Source organism: Protopterus annectens, chromosome 8.part0 (assembly GCF_019279795.1).
Source record: "Protopterus annectens isolate FY-2018-M chromosome 8.part0, PAN1.0, whole genome shotgun sequence".
Lineage (NCBI taxonomy): Eukaryota > Metazoa > Chordata > Ceratodontiformes > Protopteridae > Protopterus > Protopterus annectens.
Genome location: NC_056741.1, coordinates 776,568,066 through 776,592,013, shown reverse-complemented (window position 1 = coordinate 776,592,013; position 23,948 = coordinate 776,568,066). Strand labels below are relative to the sequence as shown.

The window sequence follows — 23,948 nt, the reverse complement described above, 5'->3', positions numbered from 1 at the left end:
CTCCAATTTTCAATTTTTTTATCTTCCTTTTTCCATACAAATTTAAGTTTGGCATTGCATAAATCTCTATATATAAAACCTTCATTTAACCACTCATTCATAACTTTTAAGAAGTATTTTCTCTACCAATCCATAAATGTTTTTATAAAATTGGTATTCTATTCCGTAAGATCCTGAAACTGACTATAAATTAACGCGTCAAGTATATATCTAATTCATATAAGGAAATTTTATTTTCCAATTCCATGTTTTGCCAAGTTTTTTAACATACAATTCTTTTTTGTACTTCCATTCTATATTGAAACATTTTTCTTTACATAATTTATTTTGTTCCTGAGGTGATCTTACCTCTCCTCTTTCATTTTTTATTTCTATCATTATACTAGTATTCTGTTTAACTATGCTACTCAAATAAACTGATATATCTTCTTTTTGACCTTGTAAATAATATCATTGCTTAAATAATAATTTTATTTTCTCTTGATTTTTAATAAATTCTCCATCCTGTCACATACTATTCTCTATAGTTCCTTTCCAAATCTTTTAAAGGAACCATACAAATTATTTTCTTCCCTCTGTCATTATAAAAACATTTGTATATTTTTCTTTCAAAGGTAGCCTCCACTCAGACCAGTTTTTATAACCTACTGTAGTGGAAATGTGATCTTTCCATAAATGCATACTTATTTTGTTTTTCCATTTTCATCCCATAATTTCTCACTTATTCTTTTTTTTCCAATCTGGTGCAGTATACTCCTTGCTTTCTTGTACTTATATCCGTATGGCTGAGTGAGCTGAAAGGTCTGTCACAAGTGTCTCTCCCTTAGCTATATTTAAACATTGTAATATAATGAAATAATCTGTTTCCATCTTAGATATACCTGAACTATGTTCACAAATCATTATTGCAAATCTTTAAATTGCCACATTTTATATCTTCAAAAAATTTCTTAATACCATTTTCTCGCTTCATTTTCCCTCTCAAATCACAATTAAAATATCATCTTAATATTATAGTCATATTAATTACTACATAATCCAAAATTTTATGAAATAAACCTTCCCTTTTTTACTTCTAATATAGGCATGCAATGCTGTAAATATATATACCTGAGTATGCCATCTGAAATCTACAATACTTAATCTTCCATCATTGCCTTTGTTATGTTCAACATTTTCACTGACTTTCTACAAAGCACAACTGTGCCTAAACATAGTTCCTTTCCTAGGTTCCATATTGGATCTCCTCCTTAAAGTTTCTTTGCTTGTAATCTCTCTTCTTGTGTCAAAAATCTTACATCTTCCAATATTATTATGACAACATTACACTTACTACACCAATTTAGGATGCCTATTCTTCTATTTATATTTTTGGTACTATTTATATTTATTGAAAGCACTCTAAAATTGTCATTATGCGTGTATTGTAGCTTATCAGACATTTTGTAGAATCGAAGTATTTATTTCATTTGCATTATCCATTTGCTTTCTTTTTCTCATATATACCTATCCCTTTAAACTTTTTTTCTGGCTTACTCTTTTGCCAATATGTTTTTGTTTTATTTTTCACTATTTTCTGATTTATATCTTCATTACTTATTTCAGAACCTTCTTATTTATTATCTTCTGCTTCAGTTTTCTCTTTATCCTTATCCTTATTTTTACCCTGATCTTGCCTTCCTCCTTTCTCTTTATCTTTTATTGGGACTGTTTCTTCTCTTCATATACTATCCTCATTTTTGTTTCCTTCTTCACTCTTTTTCTCTAAATTACAATCCATCCATAAATGTCTAATTTTGTTACATTTATGATATTTCAATTCACACTTTTTTGCATCAGAACCTGTTTCCCACAAGTATAACATTTCCCCTTATCATAATTAATTATCAAGTGATCATCTTGTCCACAGGAAAAAAATGTTTTTATTTGTCCCCAATATTTCACAACACCCCTGTTAGCCTCTACATTTACTGTACTGGGAATATACAGAATTTATTCTTTCTCCATTTTCAGTACAGTATGCCAGTCCACCCCCCAGTCCATAATCCACTGCTATCATAGACTTTGATAATGTCCATAACTTCTTTACAAGTTTAAATGTCATTTTAAAGTCTGTCTTTCAATTTCAGTTCAAAATTGAACATGTATTTTCTTTTTTGTTTCTCTGTGAAATGCTTTAGTCACATAAGAATTCTTTGGATTGCAGTTCTTTTTCTTCTCATACCCCCCCCCCCCCAAATCTTTCCAGAACTAAACCCGTCTCAAAAATAATGTAACAAAATGTCTCTTTATGAATGAAAATAAATGCTCTTACCTCCTGAGTCTTCACTCCTAATGGGACCATTAAATTATTCCATACGTCATGCCTGTCCATTTCTTTTTCTTCTTTGTTCTGAATTCTTACCATAAGTTTCCTTTGGCTGATGAAATTTCCTTTCTTTGTTCATCTCTTATCATTTTCCCTGCAGTTTCCTTAACAGTTGAGCCATATAGTTTCTTTTTCTGGCAGTCTTCTTTCAAAATAGCTTTGAATTCCTCCAATTGAATTTTGTCCATTATTTTACCCCATGAAACATCTTTTCTACTCTCCAGCTCACTCTGCAACAACAATTCATCCAAAATATCATCCCGCAACCCTTCCAGCTGGAGAGTTGTAACACATCCGTCTTTGTTTTGAATGTTTGCTTCTGATGAAACAAACAAATTCTGCTGAAAAACAGCTCCTTAGAATCTCGTAGATCTTCAAGTACTGCAGTAGTGTTTGTCTCTGTGCTATCCACAATTTTGGATCTCCTTGAGTACTGTTCTCCCAGCCACCAATGCACTAGGAATGGAACAAGCACTCTGCTGATGAGTAGGGGAATTTCCTTGATGCCAAGGCCAAAGTTTCTCAAGTCAATATGAATACTGCCTTGCATCTCCTCTGAAAAGAGGCCTAGTGGAACTAACCTGATCAACAACTCTAAATAAATAACATATGACATGATTTAACTAGTGAGAATATGATGTTTCAATGGCCCATTTTATCAGCAGTCTTTAATACTTGTGTTATTGTTCCAGATTATCTTCTGAAGATGGGGATGAAGCATCAGGCTACACATATGATAGTGAAGAGTCTGATGATATGGGGCTGTCTTCTAATTCAGGAGGTGAAATGGACTTACTCGGCGAGATTTTGGATAGCTTAAGCATACACAGCTCAGACCAGACACGATTATCTGGAGCCAAGAGTTTGGATTTCTTCAAGTCTATGGATGACATTGACTACAAGTCCACGGTTAGTCCTTACTTAATTTTTTTAAACTATTGCATGTCTGATGGCAACCATTTATAATCATAAATATTTATCAAAGAGCTTTCTATATTGACCTTACTGTAAGATGTCTAGAAATTTTCATTTTCTTGAATGTAAGCTTCAAATACTTTGTTCCAATTGTTTGTGTTGAAGACCACTTTACAAAACCTGTGGCAATAGTTTAATCAGTTGTATTTTGTACAGACTAAAACTGGATTTCTTAAATGGTATTAATGGCTTTGCGAAATAATTAACAGTTTTGAATCATTTTTTACACTAGATTTTATTGACAGCATCTTGATAATTTCCTTATTCTTTTAAGGACAAAGTCCTGTGTACTCCTTTTTTGGGGGAAGAGACCCCTGCACTCCACTAAGTATATATAACTAACTCTGAGTTAACCACAAACATACTGAAATTATATTTGAGCTGGATGTCAACTAAGGGAACAGACATGGTGAAGAGTTTAGATAAATGGACATCAACGGGATCAAACTGAAAATAATAGGAATAAGCTTGTTAGAAGTTCACAACCTTACGTTTGTGCACAGAAAGAAGGAATAGAAGTGAATGAATAAAAGATGGGAAAGAAAGAAAGAAGTTCAAAAAGAAAAGAAATCTGTTTTTGCAGTTTAACTTCATAAAATAATTCTGATATTTCTGTATGAGGTCAAAGGCATATGTAGCCCATGGCATATTTTCCAACATTTTCAGTCTAGCTTTCTGCAAGACATGGTACAAAGCTGTTTTACAAATCTTCAGAGATTAATTTTTTTCAGAACCTTCAGTGCTGTGTATTAGCATTTCTGACCAATAACAGATAAATTCAAATACATTGTTTTGGGTGACTTCTCTGTCATTACTGCTACAGACTAAAGTAGAAATTGTTTCATGCATGTTCACCAGTGTATCTGAGTTTACAAGTGTTTCTTAGGCAATCTGAGAGCCAAAACTTGTCTGATGGCGTGCATAATAACATCATTCAGCCTTACTGCATTTGTATGTATACTGATATACATGAACACATCACCAGACTGCGTCAGTTTTGTTCCTTTCATATAAACTGGCCAGTGACATTCTTATCTCCATGTTGTGTAGGGCAGAACCTTAATCTGTTTGTGATGACATTCCTCAGTTTATGGTGAAACTTGTACTCTGTTCAGATATTAACAGTACAAGTTGTAAAAAAGAGGATTTTTCACCAAACTAAGCCCCTTCTCAAATCCAGTAAAAACCATAGCATATGCTGAACAGTTTACAAAATCCGTGTATAGCCATATTTATAGCTGTATAGAGTGAGCTGTGCTCACTCATTTTAAGAATAAGACAAACTCAAAAGACATGCCACCCTGGCAGAATCATAGTATCGGTTAATTATGCAGCAAAAGAAAAAAAATCCTGGCGAAGTGTATAAGAAACAAAGCCCAACATACTAAAACACTGTGACTTGTCTAAACAGGCAAGTACGAGGGTTAATTAATACTTCAAAGGCTAAATATGAAGACAGAATAACTTCTCAGGCCAATGACAACCACAAAGCTTCTGCAGCTATATCCATAACTTCAAGGGAAATATGTAAAAATGCACATAACTTATTGTAAATGGCATCACCTACACTGAGCCAACCTTTTGGCTTATAGGTTCAGCTCAGAATTTTCCCCTGATTCCCCCACAATAGTCCAAAGGAAATACCACAATTTCTAAGGCTAAAAACATTGTATCAGTGGGCCTGGTAATATCTTGGGAAGCTGACATTTAACATTACCTCTCTGGTCCACTTGAGTTACTTTTCAACTGGAGCCTAAAGTCAGGTTTTGTATCCAAGGAATGAAAGATGGCTACAGTCATTCCCTTTTACAAAGGAAGTCCAACCATTGATCTGGGTAACTACAGACCAATGAGTCTAATCAACCACATATGTGAGGCCATGGAAGGACTCATCAAGGGCATGATAAATAAGGACATAGGTAACCTGCAAACACTGGACCCATCACAGTTCTGCTTTGTTAAAGGAAGGTCATGCCTATTAAATCTGGTGGACTTCTTTGAGAGGGTCACCAGAGCAATGGATGAGGGCAGGACTGTCCACATGGCTTACCTTGACCTGAACCAAGGCTTTTGATACAATACCCCATTCAGGCATTGTAGATAAGCTCACTAAATTAGGAGTAAACTCTCTTATCACGCACTGGATAGCCAACGGACTCAGTGATAGGACCCGGGAGATCAAAACAGGTGAGGCCACCTCCACCAAGAGGCCAGTCACTAGTGGGGTCCCCCAGGGCTTTGTAATGGGCCTGCTCTTTTTTGGCATTTATTTCTCTGAAGTGGAAGCAAACACTGCTGGTTTATGGCTGACTATGTTTGCAGATGATTGACTCCCCTGCAGGCACTAGCATTCTTCAAGAAGGGACTGTCTCTGACTAACAAATGCTGCCTAAGCCATGATCTTAAGCTCAATGCTAAGAAATGCATAATTGTACCCTTTGAGAAGTCAACCATCCCAGCTAATTACCATGTTGATAATGTGCCCCTAAGAATCGACCCAGTGGTCAGGGATCTGGGTATGCACATAGACAGTAGCCTTACTTTTAACCACTACATGGCAACAGTGTTGAGGAAATCCTTTTTATGTTGTGAAACTTATACATATGAGGCTGGCATCTAGGTCTAAAGAGGTCATTATTGCACTGTACTTTGCCCTTATCAGACCAATCATAGAGTATAGTTCTCCCTTTGGTATGTACCTGACCAGGCATATGCAGCAACTAGCGTGACCTCAGAGGTTCTTTGAAAAAGAATGCAAGGTGTAACAAACCTGCCTTACACAGAGCACCTTAAAGCCCTTTTACTCTACTTAGTCTCCTATAGATTGCTGAAGGGTGATCTATGCCTGACTTACAAGGTATCTGCAAACCCCACACTTTTGAATCTCCTGCATATTCATAAGCCAAACAGTACCAGAAGTACAAGGTCTAAGGACCTGAATTTTGTCTGTGACTTAAACAGAACATACTGGAGAGACAGATATGTGTCCCAGAGACTGCCCGTCGTATTGAACAGGCTTCCCATCCATGTGAAGCTGAGTTCATGTATTACCCATTTTAAGTGCAAACTAAACCAGTGGATAAGGAACTGGAAATTTACACAAGGCCTGGCACCCATGTCCTTTATGAGCAGAGGTAGGTTACAAATGCATGGCCCTCACTGTCCTGTTTGGATACAGGATGTCATTATAGTTTCAGGAAAACTTGACTAGGCTTGGACAGGTCCCCTGGGTTGTTAGCCTAGTAAAAATCTATAACTCTGTATATACTAGATATTTGAAATAGCTGTTTCTTGAATAGTACTGACTACAAAATGTCCTGACGGAAGTCACTGTTGCAGTATTCTTGACATATGGGTTGTTACTGGAATGTCCAGCCGAGCTACCAAAGCCTTACCTTCTTGAGGTCATTCATCTGATGCATGACCTCAGTTTGTATGTGTTGGCATATAAAGATGGACATACAAGCGTGGATCCTTGGACTCTCTCTCCTCCAGTCCGAATGCAGGTTTGCACATGTCAGACTGATTGCCATTTTGTTGTTGGTGCCTTTGCTTTGTTCATTTATCCAGATAAGTTTCCATTAGGGAACCTTCCTTTTTATTTATGTTATTTTATTGAAAGTTGTTAGATGTTGTCTGGGAGGGGTAAGTGCTAGTGTGGTAGGCAGGTTCTGTACTTGAATTCCAAGTGTCTCTTTTTGTCTGGCCCAAAGCAGAATTACAAAGCTTGCACACACTGTCAGTCATTCGTTCCCAAAACCCATATGTCAATTCTTTTCACTCTCAACACCTTTCTAGAGACCCAGCATCTTGAACATTTGGCCTTTCCAAAATGGCTGACTCTGCATCCACAGACGTCCCTCTGCCACTGAAGAAAAAGCTAAAAAGGCCTTGAATGGATCCGCAGTTCAGAGTTTCAGACTCTGACTTACCCACTGAGATTTCAGAGCCCACAGTCTGCCAAGTTACCCTCTACCGAGACCCTGTCGAAGGCTGGTATGGCTCCTGAGCCGTAGCAGATTGCTGATATATCTGATGAACTGCAACTCATTTCTGAGAAATCTCACTGTATCCCTTAAATTTTAGTTAGGGAAGAGAGCCCAGGCTCTCTAATAGAAGTCAGATAACGTTCTAAAGCACCTGGTCTCATCCAGGTGGATGTGGACAGGGAAGTTCCCTGATGCCTTTCCTTCTCTGCTTCGTCTTCCAAAAATTCTTCTCAAGGTTCAAAGGGAAGCACCCAAGCTCCTTTTACTTGCATCCTTTTGGCCAAGGCAGCATTGATTTCCCCTGCTATTTCACCTGACAAAGGGGAAGTTACAGGAAAATACCTCTTCAACTCAGCAAAAAGGATTGCTTTTCCACCTAAATCTTTCATTTATCAACTTGACCCTGTGGATGATAGGATTTTAATTTCTCAAAGATGCATCTTCTGTGAAGAAGTCATTCAAGTCCTACAAGAAACCAGGTGACCCACTACTAGAAAATCTTGCACAGCTGAATGGAAAAGGTTTTCCTATTTGTTCCTCAAATATAGTCAGGAGCCACTCAGCACAATTTCCTGCTATACTATACTATCTCTGTGAGCTACTTCGACCGGGTTTGGCCTGCTCTTCTGTAAAAGCTCACCTGTCAGCTGCACTTTTCCCAGCATCCTCCACTTCCTCTCTCCTGCTCTCATTCCTTCTAGTCACCATTTTGAATATGTGATCTTCCAGTGTTTCTGTTCAGTAACTTTTTAAATTTTTAAATCCCTGCCATTTCTCTCCCTTTATGAAGTTTTTTTTTTTTTCATTTTTACTATACTGCGGCTGCATTATGACACACTCATGTTCTGTCAACTGAATAATGCTGTTGCATTTCTAGTGATACAGTCTTTTACTTGTAACACTATTCTACCTATTTTCATTCAGCTAGTACTCCCCTTTTGATGGAGCTCATGCAGTTATACGATGACAGTGTTATGTTCTCTAATTTGAAGGCTTAATCCATTACAGATACTGTGATAATGTTGTGACAGTGTTCCAGAATTTGAGCCTTTTGTGAGCATTCTTTAAGTATAGCAGGCAAACACTGTTACTTAACCTACAAGAGCACACTAGCTATATAAAATATTTTGGTATTTTCATGTCATTAAGCTGACACTTGTTAATCTAATTGATAAGCTTGTACTGAATATACAGGTATAACTGGTCTACATTCTTGCTAACTTTGATATCTCTGTTTTCTGAATATTCTTGTATGACACTATACCTTTTATTTCTACAAAGGAGGACTGGTTGGCTGTTCTGTTCTATTTCATGTATAGTCATTCTCTAACTGATTATGTGGAAATTTTGTTAATTCCAATGGTCATTTTTTTACCTGATAACCCGGCATTACTGAGTCCTTTATAGTTTTTTGTAAGTAACTCAGAACAAGTTATTAAGCTCTGTTAGGAGTATTGTGTAGGCATCAGTATTATTTAAGGTGGATGCTTGACCTGCCACAGTTGCATATAACAGTTTATGTAAACTACTCCTAGATTTGCAGCTAGACAGTTATTGCTCTTTTTTTTTATAATCATTAATGTATTCTTCACAGTATGCAAATGTTATATCAGTTGAAAAATATTAACCATTTTGTGAGTTTCTAATGCTAAACGACCTCTGAGTTTACCATCTGGCTCTTGTGCTTTAAGTCCTGCAGATGGTGTTTCAGAGTTTTGAGTCACCTAATATAGACTGTTAATGCCTTTTTACCTTCTGTTCCTCAACTAGTTGTATATCAACTGTAACTTAGTTTTACTGTCGTATCACCCTGCCTTTATCTCATTTGTAGTTTTTCCTCTCTTTATTCTTATTTTTAGCCAAACCCTCTCTGTTTTACTTTGACTATCTCTTTCCCTCAACTGTAACACTGAACTGGTGTCAATCAACCATCATTGTCCAGCAAACAACATCCAAGACTAAGGTTTACCCTGATAAGGACCATGAGAGAGAGGCATATTAATAATGTATGTTGTTTACTGTCATGACTAACATAGCTATCCTGTTTCTCTATAATAAATAGGGCAGGGTCTGCTGTAGAGAACATACAATCCCACTAGAATGATCAAGTTCCCTGATAATTTTCTTTATACTGGAAGATGTGACCTTCTCTTGAGCTCCCATCCTTCTTGACTGTTCTGTGATATACACCCACTGCAAAAGTCCTCCCCCACTTTACCTACCATACAATACTTCACCTTATTTGTTCTTTGTAGCAGTATAAATCTATCTTCCCTATAACTTCCAATGCATTCACTGTCTGTAACATGTAAATTATGACCTTTCCCTTACTGAACCATAACAAAAATATTAAACTGCAGTACTTAGTATTTGTTTAGGCAGACTTTTCTGCTAACTGCACCTGCAACTGGTTGACCCCCTGCTTTGAAACTCTTTCTGCTAACCCCCATATAACTACTACAACTCTGTAACATTGCACCTTCTGCTATTATTTATTATACAATGTCATCTCCGAAAAGACGAGAAACTTACATGCTGATTGGCCAATCCAACCAGCGTCCACGTTGTAAATCCAAAGTAACCTAAGTTACAAGTCTAGCCGCTAAGAAATCATACAGCCCTGCCTTTCTTTTCTGAGATGACATTATATAATAGTGATATTAATCCTCGCTCGTTTGCCATAAAATCAGATGTCTTTGGAAAAATGAGAGGCCATCCTTCTTTGTTGCACTGCGCTCTCATCTTGAATTTTAAAAAAGTCAACGTTCAGCACTAGAAAAGGATTATCACACTTTATTGTTAAGACTTTTTAATACTGTGGAATCACAATAGTTAATCAAATGAACTTCTTGTTGGTATGAAGAAATAGTTTTAAAAGTGTTACAAGCGCTTCCTTGATAAATAATATAAAATCACACTAGTTCTTCAAAGTAACCTTTAACCATGTTATAAGGCTCCTAGTTGAAGCAGTTGGTTAAGTATTCCACATTTTGACTAATTGACGCATACTATTCATTTCCAGTATTTTGTACGTGAAAGACTTGACCTTTTGAGTGGTGTGCACTCAATACCCATACACCCTGATAGGAGTCAGCCTCAGGGTACACTCTTGTACGCCCAAAATGGGTTATGGCATATTTGTTGGATGCATTTTTTAACATCTTCTTTGAGTAACTGGCAGCATATTTCATGAGGAAAAGGGCTACAACCATCAAAGAGGAGAGCTGGTGTGTAGACAGTGTGTGTAAGTGCAGAACCAATCACGTAATAACAGAATATGCCAGTACTCTGATAAGGTACCAAAATTTTGGTAGTAGAGGCTTAGAAATGTACTGTTGGTGAGGCGATTGAATGGGAGTTGGAGCATTTTTTTTTGTCTCTTTGGGTTGTATATTTTGAAGGCCCTAGTGCAAGTGGGTAGGTGTAGTGTTTTTGAACCTTATTTTTATTTATTTATGTATTTCAGTTATGGCGTGTATGTGTATTTTATTCATGTTTTGTAGATGTGTACATTACATTTTTTTTTTGTTTTGCCACGAGCACCTTGCTGTAGAAGTTTTTTTCTACTTGTATCAATGGTGTAACATAGTTCATGATTTCTTGGCCTAACCGGGTTACCTAAAAAAATTTGTATGTTGTGATAAATTTAAAAAAAAGTGAAGGTCACACTGAAAAACCAGTGAGAAAAAACTTAATGAAAACTCCAGCCAAGTTAGAACTTCCAATGAGTGACCTCCCAAACCTCCTGTAACAAAGGCACATAGGATATATGCAAATGACTCTTATGAACATCAGGTGTTTCAGCTATATGGCAATTCTGATTGCCCATGACTTTTACATTTAAAGTCATTTTAATGGACAATTTCAGGCCAATAAAGCCAAACCCCACTAGCTATCAATATGCATATTTAGGCTTTGTTATGACCTCATCAGCATACCATAAGCAGAGCGTTTGACTAAGCATAAGAAACACAGGGTAGTTATACACAGCTGATGTCCATTATCATCAGGGTGACTGCAAAAATATCCCAACTAACAAATTAAAACAAAGAGTTACAAGGTCACACTGAAAAAACAATCAGAAAAAACTAAATGAAAACTCCAGCCAAGTTAGAACTTCCAATGAGTGACCTCCCAAACCTCCTGTAACAGAGGCAGATGGGATATATGCAAATGACCCTTATGAACATCAAGTTGTTGTGATAGTAACAAGAGTTTATTAAAACACTGCTATTTAACTGCACCCTTTGCCATACACACCTGCTTTGGTAATGAGTAATAACCACGTACTGTTGATTTTGTGAGAGGGTGGACTCCAGCTCTTCTGGGAACACGAATTAGTAAAGTAGGGAAAACTAGTTAATAAACATGTAATAACTAGTCCTTGTTGACTAGCTGTGACATATAATAACTAGTCCTTGTTGACTAGCTGTGAACTTGTGTTGCAGGTGTGGTTGGTTCTGGCTAATAGAAATGTATGCTCATTAATGTGGTTGTGCATACCTCTCAACTTTAGGAGAGCCATCCAAGAGGTCCCACCACACCAAAAGGGGTCTGGAGTCAATTCAAGATTATTTTTAGCTCCAAAGAAAAACAAGGGCCTCAGCAGCCTAAATCTTTACATCAAAAAGGCCCCCATTGGTGCAATCGGTTTGTCATGTCAGAAATCAAACAATTGGATGTGCTCAGTAGATCTCCAGGCTGCCTGCCTTCATATTAAGATAGCTAAGAGATCCAGGAGATTTCTGAACTTCTGACTAGGACTTAGTCATTATATATTTTGAGACCTCCCCTTTGGTCTCACCACAGCCTCCTGGATGTTTACCAAGTGCATGGCAGTAGTCATAGCCCATCTGCGGGTTCTGAGTGTTCCCATACTTGGACAGTTGGCTTCTCATTACTAGAACCAAGAAGTCTGTACTTGAAGCCATAAACAATGTGCTACATCTCTGCCTATCCTTGCATAGCTCTGTAAACTGCAAAACAATCCAATCTATATGCAGCACAGTCAATACTGTTTATTGGATGCCATCTGAACACAACAAAATCTGTAATCAGCCTGCCTTCAGAAAGAGTCCAGATCCTCAGTTCCTCTGTTCAGTGTCTCTTGATCCACTATTCTCCACCAGAAGTCTTGGCACTTTGAATACTAGGTCATGGTTTCACATAGTCATTCTATACTGGCCATTCAGGATTCAGTGGTCCCATATAGCAGATCCTAACCCAATAATGATGACTCAACTCAATTGTCTAGGACTCATTTAAAATAGTGCCACACCTTTTCTGTGATCTCAGTAGGGAGACATTTTGTTCTTTCTCTTACAGCGGTAAAAATTACCACTGATGCCTGCCCTCCTCAAGGTTTTGAGATGTTGTTGGCCCAAGGAACATGAAATCAGACAGAGGCCAATCTTCACATAAACATACTAAATATGACAGTGGTCCATTTAGCATTACAGGAATTTCAGGATCTTTTTCCTCCTGGGATGATCTCTATGTAGACAGACAATATGTCTATAGTATGGTATTTGAACAAGCAAGAAAGGATTTAATCTTACACTTTTTGTCAAGAGGCTATGAGGATCTGAAAATGGGTATTTGCGTCATAGCACTTTTTGACAGCAATATGTATTGCAGGGAAGGTCAACTGTCAACCGGTTCAGCACAACTAATCTGATGCCTAACATGTGGTCTCTCAGCCCAGTGGCAGGTCATCAGATAGTCAACAGCTAAGGACAGCCTTTCTGCGATCTCTTTGCTTCCCAAACCAAGACCAAATGCAGCATCTACTTTGCCCTAATTCCACTGGAAGGACATTCACCAAGGCATGCTGTATCCAACAGTTGGCCCACTGTTCTCTTTTATGCCTTTTACGCTGCCCATGATGTCTATATTCCTACAGAAAGCAGCAACATGCAAAGCCAAGGTGATTCTCATTGTTCCATGTTGACTATGACAGCTATGTTTTTCCTTGTTTAGACCTTACTTAGCAAAAGCACATACAGCATCTAGATCCCTGCCCAGATCTTCTGTCTCACCCATCCTATCAGCCATACATAGACTTGCTCAACCTAAAGGTACCCACTTGGTTTCTCCAGTTCTCTCAATGGCCAAAAAGTCATTGCTATCCCAGACTCTATTCCACACTATTTCTGTGTCTCAAAGGGAATTCACTTGTAAGGTGCACAAAAGCAATTGGAAGTGCTTTTCCATGTAGGCATCCAGTCAAGGTACTGACCCCTTCTCTGCCTCTCTTCCAGACATTCTGCGGTTTCTATCAGAATTATTTGACTAAGGATCTATCAGTTTATTAATAAAAATGCAATTAGCTTGTATCTGAAATTTCCATAGGGCATCAAATGCTTATATTCCATTGCTAACACCAAGTTGTACAAAGCCTTTCTAAAAGGAACTTTTCTACTTCACCGTCCTATTAAAGATACTGTTCTACCCCGGGACCTTAGTTGGTTTTAGAAGCTTTGATTAGAGAACATTTTGAGCCAGCTTCATCTGCATAGCTAAAATGTCTGACTGGGGAAACTCTTTTTCTGGTGGCAATAATGTCTGCCAGAAAGGTTTCATAGGTTCATAGGTAGGTATTAGGCTGTTGGCCCTAGGGCCTATATAAGCCTAGCCAAACGGTACCCTGGCTTTTGCAACCCAAGAAAATAATTTTCCTGTGCCCCTGTGAAGTAGAGCCACAGAAGTGATCCCCGGGGTGAATTTCCTATCTCCCATCCAGTCATCAAGATTTTTCTGGAAGAGTGCTAATGAGGAGCTTTGATATAGATAGGTAGTTTGTTCCAGAGTATGGGAAGTCTCTGGGACAGGAATCTATCCCTCCAGCATGTTCTGTTTATTGTGGTGACAAGGTTTAGGTCCCTAGAGCGCATAGCTTGGAGGGACTGGGATTTCTTTAAGTGGAGCATGTCCAACAGCTCTGGGTTTGACATAGCTTTGTATGTTAGGCAGAGATCGCCTCTGAGTAGGCGATATGCATCAGAGTAAAGCTGGAGTTTTTTGAGACGGTCTGCGTAGGGCATCTATTTGAGGCCGGTAATCCTCTTTGTGAGGTATTTCTGTGGCCTTTCCAGTTGTTGTAGATGTCTTGTGAGGTACATACCAAAAGGGGCGTTGTACTCTATAATGGGTCTAATGACTGATGAGTAGAGGGGAACAATGACCTCTTTTTTCCTGGATGAGAAACCTTTTGTGATGAGGTATGTCACGTAGAAGAATTTTCTGACTACTGTGGCAATGTGATTATCAAAGGAGAGACTACTGTCCACCTGTGTCCCAAGGTCTCTTATCACACTTTCAGTGTTAAGTAGACTACTGCCTATGTGGTAGTTCATGGGTACAGAGTTTTTACCAAAAGGGATGACAATGCACTTTTTGGGATTGAGCTTGAGGCCATGGCTTTGACACCAGGCATCTGTCTCAGTGAGGCCCTTTTGTAAGATGTCCACATCGTTAGAGTTTGGATTATGGCTCCTAGTTAGCAGTCATCTGCGAACTTTGTTAGCCAAAGACCTTCTGTGTTAGCCTGTACTTCAGAAAAGTAGATACCAAGCAGGAGAGGACCTAGGACTGAACCCTGTGATACTCCACTTGTCACTGGTCTGAAGTTGGATTTAGAGTCTGCTACTTTCACAGTGTGGGTTCTGTCAGTGAGCCATTTGGCAACCCATCTTGTGACATAGGGATTTATACCTAGTTTAGTGAGTTTATCTATAATTCCAGAGTGGGGGATGATGTTGAAAGCCTTGGCGAGATCTAGATAGGCTGTGTAAACCACCTTACCCTCATCTTCAGCTTTGGTGATCACTTCAGAGAAGTCTATCAGGTTTAGGAGACATGATCTGCCTTCCACAAACCCGAACTTGGTAGGGTCCAGAGTTTGGAGATTACCAATGTCATTGTTTATAAGTTCCATGATGAAACATTGTCACAGTACCAGCGCATACATCTGTTTTCTTCCCAAGTCATTCTAAATGAGGAGAGTATATTCTTTGTACCTTAGACGTTCATAGGTAGCTTGGATTCTCCCTTCACAGGACAAAGGTTTTCAGCAAGTATAAACAATTCATCTCTTTTGTTGTCAACAAATTAGGATAAGAGGTTTCTAAAGTGACCATTTCCAGATGGCTATCTAACTGTATTTCATTTGTATATTCTTTGCAAAACAAGCCTCTCCCAATTAATCAAAAGGTGCATTCCACAAAGTCTCTCACATTTACTGACTTTTACAGAAATTCCTCTGTGGATGATATCTGTGCTGAAGGAAGTTACATACATTTACTAAACTCTCAAACACTATTTTTTTTTTGGGGGGGGGTTTCCTTACCTCTACATCATCTAGTGGCTCTCTACCCAGTGCATCTTGTTCATTGCCAGATCTATTAGCCAACTCCTCACCTCATGGACCTCTCAGATATAAGGCTTTGACCCGCACAGATCTTAAGAGTGTCATGGCAGTCTGGCCATCAGTATCTGCTGGGGGGGGGATCACTAATGACCTACCCTGTTACTTCCTCCTCATTGTCCTCTGGGATAATGTCAGTGGGGGAGGGTGTGCAATGGGGATGTGATGTGTGTTTCCCCATCTGTCCCCTCCAACCTGTTTGCTGATGTAGTTCATCACCATTATGAGCAGCAGTTTGCCTAGAGCTGAGCCCTATTTTTATGCTTTGTTGCAGATTACCCCTGAAAAGTAAGAAAAAAAAAGAATAGTCAACATCTACCAAAACAATTAAGAAAGAATGGATAACAAAATTGCATTTACACCACATGTAAGTGGTACAACAAGCTACTACCTACTGAAAGTATATATTAAAACTAATGATCAGAAAAAAGTGAGGTACATACCTTGCCAACTACTATAATGAACTAGTACAATGATATTCAGACACATAGTAGCCTAAAATAAAATAATTTGTCACACACAACTACAGAAGATAAACATATCACACTAAAAGTAATCCCCATGCAGACACCCATTACAAAGAATAACTGAAAAGCTAAGTCAAAATATAGAACAACTAAAGTAAAAGACAGAAGTCACGTATCTATTCTGTGAGAACAGTTATGATGAAAGTAAAGACTTTCTGATCGACAAGAACACTAAACCTATCAAATGAATTATTGAAGTACCATAAATATTGTATAAATGCAGCATAAAATAAAAACTACAAAAATAAATGTCAACTAACACAAGCCATAGACGACTGAGAAAACTGCTCATGATTATATACCACTCACTTAAAAGTAATATAATAAAGACTGAATAATATAAAGGATTTACCTTTAAAAATGTGTTTATCTGTGTGATGCTACATGTGCGAAAGGCAGTTTGCAAAGTTTTGTTTTAGCAAAAAAAAAAGAGCTGAATGCACAGTAGTATTCAATTTAGCGAATTTGGCCTTCTGAGTGGGAGATTGCACTATAGTGTGCATCAGGAAATGTACCCTTTCCCTCACTGTAGTGTGATCTCGGAGTTTGTATATATAGCACTTGGGATTCAGGCCAGTTAATTTACATTAAGAAGGTTCATAGTCTGCACTCTTGTGGGAGGAGAGGCTGGACTCTGCCCTTCTGAGCTGGGAATTTCTGGTTAAAGGCTTATAGTGCCTGCATATTTGAACTGTTTCTTACTGAAATTGGTGTGCCTTGTTTGCTGTAGCATAGACTAGATCTAGGCCTGCTGAATCTAGCTTTGTTTGTATAACTTGAGCACTAATCCAGGCTTTCTTTTTTACAGAAGGTTCCACTGCACCCCAGTGGCAGGAGTGTGTAGTTAGAACTTGTCTGATTGAAGACTACAGGAACATGGCTCAGTTTTGAGATTTTTTACTGGTTAAATTGGTAATTTGTTTAAAAGCCTTTTCTGATTGCTTGTAGTCATCTGAAGCTGTTTTAAGTGTATTTTGTACTGTTTATGCCTTATCTTTTAAATTTTTTTTCCTTGTTTCCCACCTTTCTAAGCTAGTATAGTCCAGTTTTCAGGCTAGTGTTGAATACAAGGCTGTGTTACAATTTTCAGAGTTGCCCATACCTTACTTGGATAGATGGAGGTTTCTCTGTTCACCTGTGAGAGAGGGAGCTTTGAGCAGTCATCTGTCCCTGGAGGAGTAGTTCCAGCCCAGAAGTTAGTAGTTTATAGGCCATTTTGGGCTAATTTCTATCTCTTTCATTTCCCTGCTGTAAAAAACGCATTTGTACGGTTTTGCACGTCCGGGCAGCGCTGGTTAGCTAGGGCTAAATTTATCCCGGCTCCACCAAGTCTCCTACTCAGTTTTTCAATTGAAAGTAGTCTAACTCTCAACCTAAGCACTTAAAAAGCATCCTACAGTCCAGCACTTGCTCAGACCTAATAGCAAGCACTAATATACCTCGACACTTGATTGCCCAGCAGGGCAAGGCTCATTATTCACTCCTTACTAACCAAGCGACTAAGCAGCTCACCCTACTATTCAGGCATGACCAAAGGGCAATTTCAGGTATACTCTGCAGTCCAGCTGGTGAACCTGGGTATCCTGAGGCAATGTTACAACTGCCTCATGTACACAGGCAACCCTCTCCTCCTACCACAAAACATTAACATATGCGAGAGATGCACTTATATAGCTAAATTGGAGGCTAAGCTCTCTCCACCCAAGACTGGAACAGGCAGTCATGAGGATAAGGTTAACACTTGCACCACACCTCCAGCCTCACATAGACATACTAAACCAGCACTGGCAAAAAATACACATAAATACACGAAATCATACTCGGAGGTGCTAAATGAAAACCTGCAAAAGTATCAGAGACCTCCAAAGCAGACACCCAAAAAACCTGCACCTCCCTTCACAAACCAGACAACATATAAAGCACAAAATCAGTGTGCCGCACTATCACTGCCCTTAAGGCGAAATAACATACCTAACACACTAGTAATAGGTGACTCTGTAGTCAAGCACACTGACGTCCCACTCATTAGGCTGGACAAGGAGAAGGTTACTGTTACTGTTACCTGTCAGGAGCCAGAATCCGCCACATAACACAAGCATTCAGGTCACTCCAGAACAAGTACAGATATGACTCTGTCATTGTTCATGTTGGTGTGAATGACCTGAGATGTACCTCCCTGGACTGCATGAAAAGAGAAATGGAAGACCTCACTGATCATGTAGCCCAGGCGGGTATGACCCTGACCAGCATCCTGCCCTTACCAAGAATGATACCGCAGTATAAGAAAAAATGATCAATTTCAACAACTGGCTAAGCTTCTGGTGTCATTCAAAGAGGATCCAGTGTCTGTCAGCCTGGGACGACATGCTCGACAAGCCTCATTGCTTCACAAGAGATGACTTGCACCTGTCACCCCTAGGCTTTCAAATACTGGCCAAAGCTCTTGCTGCCCCCATAGTGCCTTTTTTAGGCAAGGCTCAAAAGTCAAACCCACCTCCATTAACAGCACAAATAAAAAAATGAGGGTTATGCTACTCACCGCCAGGAGTTTAAATCTCAAAATGCACGTGCTCGAAGCACTCCTCAGTATGGAGAACGTCGACATTTGTGCAGTAACTGAAACTTGGTTCAAGGCTCCACAGAGCACACCAGCACTATCGGGCTACAACTCATACCACACATTTCGGCCACAGAACATGGACCGAAACACAAAAGGAGGGGGTGTATCCATATTCATCAAGGATACCTACACCTCCTGGTTAGTGGCGCGCAGCATGATACCTCCAAAATCATCCATGTGCAACTAACATCAGGCAAATCTGCAATGCAAATTGTGGCCTGCTACAGATCACCCTCCATGACCCAGGACCACCACTCCGCCTTTCTGGAGACACTAGAAAACATGAAGGTCCTACCGAACACCCTGATATTGGGCGATTTCAATTACCCTACCGTTAACTGGGAAAACTACTCAAGTACAAGCTCCCAGGTCCAGCGCTTCCTGGAATTTATCAACTCAAATGCCCTGGATCAGCTGATAAACTCTCCTAGCAGTGGTGAAAACATATTGGACCTGGACATCACCAACATGGGTGACAGGTGTTCCACACCGGAGGTCAACCCATCACTGGTTAGATCAGACCATAAACTAATCAATCTGGCTGTCCACACCACCAGCTCCAACCAAGGAAACCACAGTGAAAAACTTTTCTATAGCAAACTTCACCTTACTTAAGACAGAGGTGGTAAGTTTCACAGCCCCCATGCTAAAGGATAACAGTGTCCAATATGCAGGAACCTTTACAAATGCACCCTATGAGCACCTGCAAGGATGCATGGATCATGCCATCCCTAGCAAAACCAAGACTCACTCCCCTAAGAGAAGGAAACCAGTCTGGTGGACCCCTGCCATAAACAGGCTATACAATAGAAGGAGGAAACTAGTTCAGAAAAAAAGCAAATCCCAAGAAGGAAAGACATCCCTGATTAGTATCAGTAAGAAACTAAGGTTCCTCATAAAATCCTCCAAAGCTAACTTCGAAAGAAAAATAGCCAAGGATTCAAAAGATAACCACAAAGCCTTCTTTAGCTATGTCAAGAATCTAAGTGGCAACTCACAGATATGCTCTGAGCTACTGCAAAATATCACAAAATATACTGAACCCACTGATATTGCCAACATCCTGGCAGATAGATTCAGTGCAAACTTCACCCCCTTCTCACTCCCAAAAGGGCCCACAACAATACCGGAAAAGTGTAGGTCCCGGAAATCACAGACGCACAGGTGAAAACAGCCCTTTCAAAAGCCAAAAGCACAGCGTCAATGGGGCCAGATGGTGTCCCAGTCTGCATCTTGCACGAACTACAGAATGAACTAACCCCCCATCTAAACACACTGTTCAACTTCAGCCTCTCCACAGGCTATGTGCCCATAGAATGGCACACAGCAATGGTTATTCCGCTCCACAAAGGAGGGGCCACAACTGACCCTGGTAACTATCACCCCATATGCCTGACTAGCCTGGTCTGCAAGGCTATGGAGCACATCATCATGGACCTCATTAACAAAGACATTGGGAACCTCCAAATATTTGACCTGACCCAGTTCGGCTTTGTTAAGGGCAGATCATGCCTACTAAACCTGGTTGACTTCTTTGAGACAGTCACCAGGGCCATAGATGAGGGGAAGGTAGTTCACACAGCCTACCTTGACCTCGCCAAGGCTTTTGACACCATTCCCCACTCTGGAATTATAGAAAAACCCACCAGCCTGAACATAAAACCCTACATCATGAGATGGGTTACCAACTGGCTTTCAGACAGAACTCTGTAAGAATAGCGGGCTCCAGGTCTGATTCTGAATCATCACAAGTGGTGTCCCACAAGGCTCGGTCCTGAGACCCCTACTGTTCAGCATATACTTCTCAGAAGTACAGGCAAACACGGGAGGGCTATGGCTAACCAAGTTCACCGATGACTGCAAACTGGGAGCCATAATTGACTCTCCGGCTGACATGGACATTCTCCAAAAGGGCTTTGCTGAGGCGGACACCTGGTGTCAAAGTCATGGTCTCAAGCTAAATGCCAAAAAATGCATAGTCATCCTGTTTGGGAAAAACAAAGCACCAATGAATTACCACATAGGTGGCAGCCCCCTTAATACAGAAGAGGTAATAAGAGATCTGGGGACCCAGGTAGATAGTAATCTCTCCTTTGATAATCATATTGCCAAAGTAGTTAGGAAACCCTTCTTTGTAGCCCATCTAATTACTAAAGGGTTCGCATCTAGAAATAAAGAAGTTATAGTGCCCCTCTACTCGTCACTCATCAGACCCATCATAGAGTACAATGCCCCATTTGGGATGTACCTCACAAGACACTTCCAACAGCTGGAAAGACCACAAAAGTATCTCACCAAGAGGATTACTGGCCTCAAACATATGTCCTATGCAGCCCGACTGGAAAAACTCCAGCTGTACTCAGTGGCATATCACTTACTCAGAGGTGATCTCTGCCTGACTTACAAAGCCATGTCCAACTCAGAATTGATGGACATGCTCTACCTAAAGAAATCCAAGTCACTGCGAGCCACTTTCTCTAGTGATCTAAACCTCGCCACAACAATAAATAGAACATGTTGGAGGGATAGATTCCTGTCACAGAGACTCCCCATGCTTTGAAACAAAATTCCTAACTACATTAGGCAGAGCCCCTCACTAACACTCTTCTAGAGAAACCTTGATGAGTGGATGGGTAACAGAAAATACACCCCTGGGATCACTTCATTGGCTCTTCTTGACAGAGGCTCAGTTAATTAATCAATGGGGTGGTGAAAGCTGACAGGCTCTGGCTAGGCTTATAAATGAAGTCAGGCAGATAGCCTAGTACCTACCTATGAACCTATAAGTAGCAGGGGGGGGCTTGCCCCCCTGCAAACATTTGTAGGAGAAATCCAGAAGTGCAAGTGGTTTCGGTGAAAGTTGACGCTCCTGAATGCTGACTTTCTTTAAGTGACCGTAAACACATGTGAGTGTGCGCAAAGTATTGTTTTTGGGATTTTGGTTCGGGTAAGTGAACACTCGAACATATCATTTTCAACATTTTAAAGGTAAATCAATATAAAGAATGAATAATGCATACAATGAAAATCAGCTACAAAATACCACAAAAAGTTAGTTAAATGCAGAAATGAAGAACAAAAGTGGTACCAATTTCCAGATGTTTACAACAAATAGCATGCAATACACAGTTTATAGTAATAAAAAACAGCTTAGGCCTGTGTAGGAAAACTGTATGGGAGAGCATATAAAAGCAAACTGTGTATAGTTCTGGAGAAGTTTCAGCCACACAACTTTCACTTTTTTCAAGTGCAATGACTGCAATGGGGAAATATAACAAATGCAGACAGAAAAGGGGCATCACCGCATGGAATTATACAACAAATACCAGAAAAGGAATACAAGATTAAAAAAATCAAATGAGTTAAAATAAATCTAAGAACTTATGAAACCTTTAGTACAGAAATCAATTGCCAAATCATACTCACTCACAGCTGTCTGCACCTAGCTTACCAAATCACAATGTCCTGAAACTATGCAGTCCACAGCGTATTTAGAATACTGCATGAAAAGCATTTGCATGTTTGCCATGATTCAGTCACTCTTCTTGCATCCTTTAGCCATTTAAATATTTCATCATTAAGATTGCTAAGCCTTGAGGTAAAGAAGATATTCAGCTTTTTTTCTTAACAAAATACTTCCTTTATTACCCAAGATGTGCTAGCCCAATGCTGGAATATATAAGTATGGGTAGCATATGTAAAGGTTAACTTAACTTCCATGTCTGCAAAAATTCACATGCCTTTATGCAAGTTTCCTGTGATCCATTGTCAGGATATCAGTTCTCAGTGCATTTTTTCAAGCAGTTTTAATCAGCAAGGTTTACTACTCCCCAAAAATGAACCACTAGTAATACATAATCAATTTACATTTAAGAAAACAATGATAACTGCAAACAAGATGACATATTGTGGAGGGCATTACAAACCACAGCATCAGGAAGTAGTTTAAAGGCTTAATGCTAACAGTTCCGTTCTGGTTCCATGGAAAAGTTGGATGGAGTCCTGATTGTGACCCAGGTGACTGTGGTTTATTAGTGGCCCTGACACTGGAGAATCCAGGCAGAGAAAGGAATGAGTCATAAGGCATGGCCTACTTAACTCTTCTAGAGGGATGGGGCGGGCTTTACATGTGCTGTAGAGCAAACCAAGCACTGCAGTTTCCTTGCTGGAGATTGGGGAACCCACTGCCTGTGCTGCACGTAGAGTGGTGAACCTGCTTAGAGGAGCTCTATCTTTTGAAAGGGAGGTGACATCATCTGCAGGCAGCACATTGCACACTTTTTTTAGATGCTTTGCAGGTGTGCACAGCTAGGGCTGGGGGAGGAAAAAGGGAAAAAAATTCAAACCACCCTTCATGACTGTGTAAATGAAGCCTCTCTTATCAACCCTCACATTAGTTAAGGAAAATGAATGGGATGATTGGCTGGGAGGGGACCAATGATCAATGGACAGCCAGGGCAAAACAAATGTAAAAAAAGAAACTGTTCCTCCTAATCATATTATGTAAACAGATGTCAAACAAATTCAAAGCTTAAATGACTGTTGTGTATTGAGAATGAACAGAAGCAATTCTAAAATATTACTGAAAAAAATAGTCAACAACCTTAGTATGTAACCACTAGTTTGAGCAAGCTGTACGAGTCAACATCTAAAACGGTAACATAAAATTAAACTGCTTAACCAGACATCAGCAGTTAAATAGTCTGCTTCTTTTTACAGTCTACCTAATACCTCATAAAAGACAAAGGGCCATATTCTAAAAGACCTGCTCCCAGACATAATCCAGTGTAAAGCCTATCTGTAAAGCAGATTTATACCAGAGTAAGTCCCTTACACTAAGAGCAAGTCTTTGGAATTAGGCCCAAAGAAAACTATCATGTAGCAAGTAAAAGTGATGTGTGTGTGTGTGTGTGTATTCCCTTCACAAGCTCAAAGTTTCACAAATTCAAAACTGCAAATGGTCGAGACCATATCATCAAAGTTTTGAAACTTCAAACATTTTGAATGTTGATCGCCATACAGCTTAGAATGGGAAAGTTACCAT

The 23,948-nt window shown here is 39.5% G+C and overlaps 1 protein-coding gene across 2 annotated transcripts in view; it reads left to right on the top strand.

The window, feature by feature from the left end:
* DENND1B (DENN domain containing 1B) overlaps positions 1 to 23,948 on the top strand; it is a 3,525,330-nt gene that overhangs the window by 3,451,864 nt on the left and 49,518 nt on the right. For both annotated transcript variants that reach the window (XM_044080248.1, XM_044080247.1), the window contains one exon: positions 3,061 to 3,277. In XM_044080248.1, the coding sequence (XP_043936183.1) occupies positions 3,061 to 3,277 (217 nt within the window). The remainder of the gene's footprint in view (positions 1 to 3,060; positions 3,278 to 23,948) is intronic.